Below are 2,295 nucleotides of genomic sequence, written 5' to 3' on the forward strand. Positions count from 1 at the left end.
TGGTTTGAGGCTTCTGCACTCCTATCTAGGAGGCAAGAGCTGAGATCCTGATCACACACCTGGAGATAAGGTGAGGATTCTGTCCATCTGCCTTTTGAGTCGGGCTTCTCTGCTCTCAGCTGTCTCCAGTTTCTTCTCATGCCCAAGCTCACTGCTAGGCAGATCTGCTCTGCTGAGTCTTCACCAAGGGACAGTCCTTTTGCCTCCTGGCATCCGCAGGATTTCACCAGGAGCACACATATAAAGTCACAGCGTTTGACCATCCAATAATTCACCTAAGTGTTACAGGGGCAACCGAATAACATTAAAGCAAGTAAAACACTGCAGCTCTGCTCTGCATTCAGATGAGCTGTTTGCAAGAAAATTCTGCAAACTTATTGACTTGACAAGTGGACTGAACTCGAGTTTCCCCCATGTTCCTGATTCCCTCCTGCTGCAGGTAGGACTCCTCTGCAGCACATAGAGGCCCCTGTGCCCAGTGCCAGTCTCAGCCAGCACCAGCCACAACTCGAGCAGGAGAGCTGCAGAAAGGTTCTGCTGCAAAGAGAGAGGCTCTGTTTGGGGGTTCTCTATGACTTGTAATAAGTTTTCCTCATCCAAATCAGTTCTAACTTTGTTCTACCTTTTTCTCTCCAACAGAGAATGTCAGAAAATGCCCAACATCAGCTCTGTGAGCGAGTTCCTGCTGCTGGCATTTGCAGACACGCGCGAGCTGCAGCTCCTGCACTTCGCGCTCTTCCTGGGCATCTACCTGGCTGCCCTCCTGGGCAACGGCCTCATCCTCAGTGCCGTAGCCTGCCACCACCGCCTCCACACCCCCATGTACTTCTTCCTCCTCAACCTCGCCCTCCTCGACCTGGGATGCATCTCCACCACTCTGCCCAAAGCCATGGCCATATCCCTCTGGGACACTAGGGCCATCTCCTATCAAGGCTGTGCTGCTCAGGTCTTCTTTATAGCCTTCTTCATTGGAGCAGAGTATTCCCTTCTCACTGTCATGGCCTACGACCGCTACGTTGCCATCTGCAAGCCCCTGCACTACGGGAGCCTCCTGGGCAGCAGAGCTTGTGCCCAGATGGCAGCAGCTGCCTGGGCCAGTGGCTTTTTCCATGGTGTCCTGCACACGGCCAACACATTTTCCCTGCCCCTCTGCCACGGCAATGCTGTGGACCAGTTCTTCTGTGAAATCCCCCACATCCTCAAGCTCTCCTGCTCAGATGCTTATCTCAGGGAAGCTGGTCTTCTAGTCGTTAGTGCATGTTTAGCATTTGGTTGTTTTGCATTCATTGTGCTGTCCTATGTTCAGATCTTCAGGGCAGTGCTGAGGATGCCCTTTGAACAGGGCCGGCACAAAGCCTTTTCCACGTGCCTCCCTCACCTGGCTGTGGTCTCGCTTTTTCTCAGCACTGGCATTTTTGCCTACCTGAAGCCTAAATCAATCTCTTCCCCATCCCTGGATCTGCTGGTGTCACTTCTGTACTCAGTGGTACCTCCAGCAGTGAACCCCCTCATTTACAGCATGAGGAACCAGGAGCTCAAACAGGCAGTGAGGAAACTGTTTTTGTATGTGCTTATTAAACATCAATATTGTTAATATTATTGTGATTTTTATCATATTATTTTTATCCTTAGTATTATTATCATATTGTAAACATTAATAATAATCCTGTCAGGACTACTATTGTATTTGAGAAACGAACATGACAGATTTTCATATCTTTTTTTTTTTCTTTTTTTTTTTTATTATTATTATTATTATTATTTTCATAACTTCTGATATTGGTTTAATTTATTTAGTAATTTTTTACTTTGAGTACATCTTCTAATCAACCTATTGAACTAGGTATCCTCTCTAGGTATAGACAATAAAGCAGACAGCATAAATTCACTGGTCTGAGCTGCCATCTCTTCCAATCCCCTCTGGAGCTGGGAGAGCAGCCCCAGCATGCAGGAGGGGCTCGGGGCCAAGAGCCCAGCTGCCACATGGAAGAACAGCCCCGGTGGCCCTCGGGGCTGCCCCTCACTGCCCGCTGGGCTCTGCCTCTCTGCTGCCTTTGGATCGGGGCTGCTGCTTCCCTGGAGCCATGGCCACGGCCAGCAGCAGGACGTGGCCTTGTCACTGCTGCTCTCTTTTGGCTTCCACATTGTGCTTCTTTTTTTCTGGGTAAGCCCTGATATCTTGTGTACATTGGTGACAGTCCTGTTCTCTCTGCCGTGGCTTTCCTGTAGCTACAGGCAGCAGCAGGCACTGTGCAGCCCTGGGTCACAGGTGGCTTCCCTGCTAGCACCACAGTA

General features: G+C 49.7%; 1 protein-coding gene across 1 annotated transcript; it reads left to right on the forward strand.

Annotated features, from left to right (window-relative positions):
* The first annotated feature begins 652 nt into the window (after positions 1-652).
* Positions 653-1,594, forward strand: LOC113841843 (olfactory receptor 14C36-like). Its single transcript, XM_027448548.2, has one exon. The coding sequence runs from the start codon at positions 653-655 to the stop codon at positions 1,592-1,594; it is 942 nt and encodes a 313-aa protein (XP_027304349.2).
* The last annotated feature ends 701 nt before the right edge of the window (positions 1,595-2,295 follow it).

This window comes from Anas platyrhynchos, chromosome 31, assembly GCF_047663525.1.
Source record: "Anas platyrhynchos isolate ZD024472 breed Pekin duck chromosome 31, IASCAAS_PekinDuck_T2T, whole genome shotgun sequence".
NCBI lineage: Eukaryota > Metazoa > Chordata > Aves > Anseriformes > Anatidae > Anas > Anas platyrhynchos.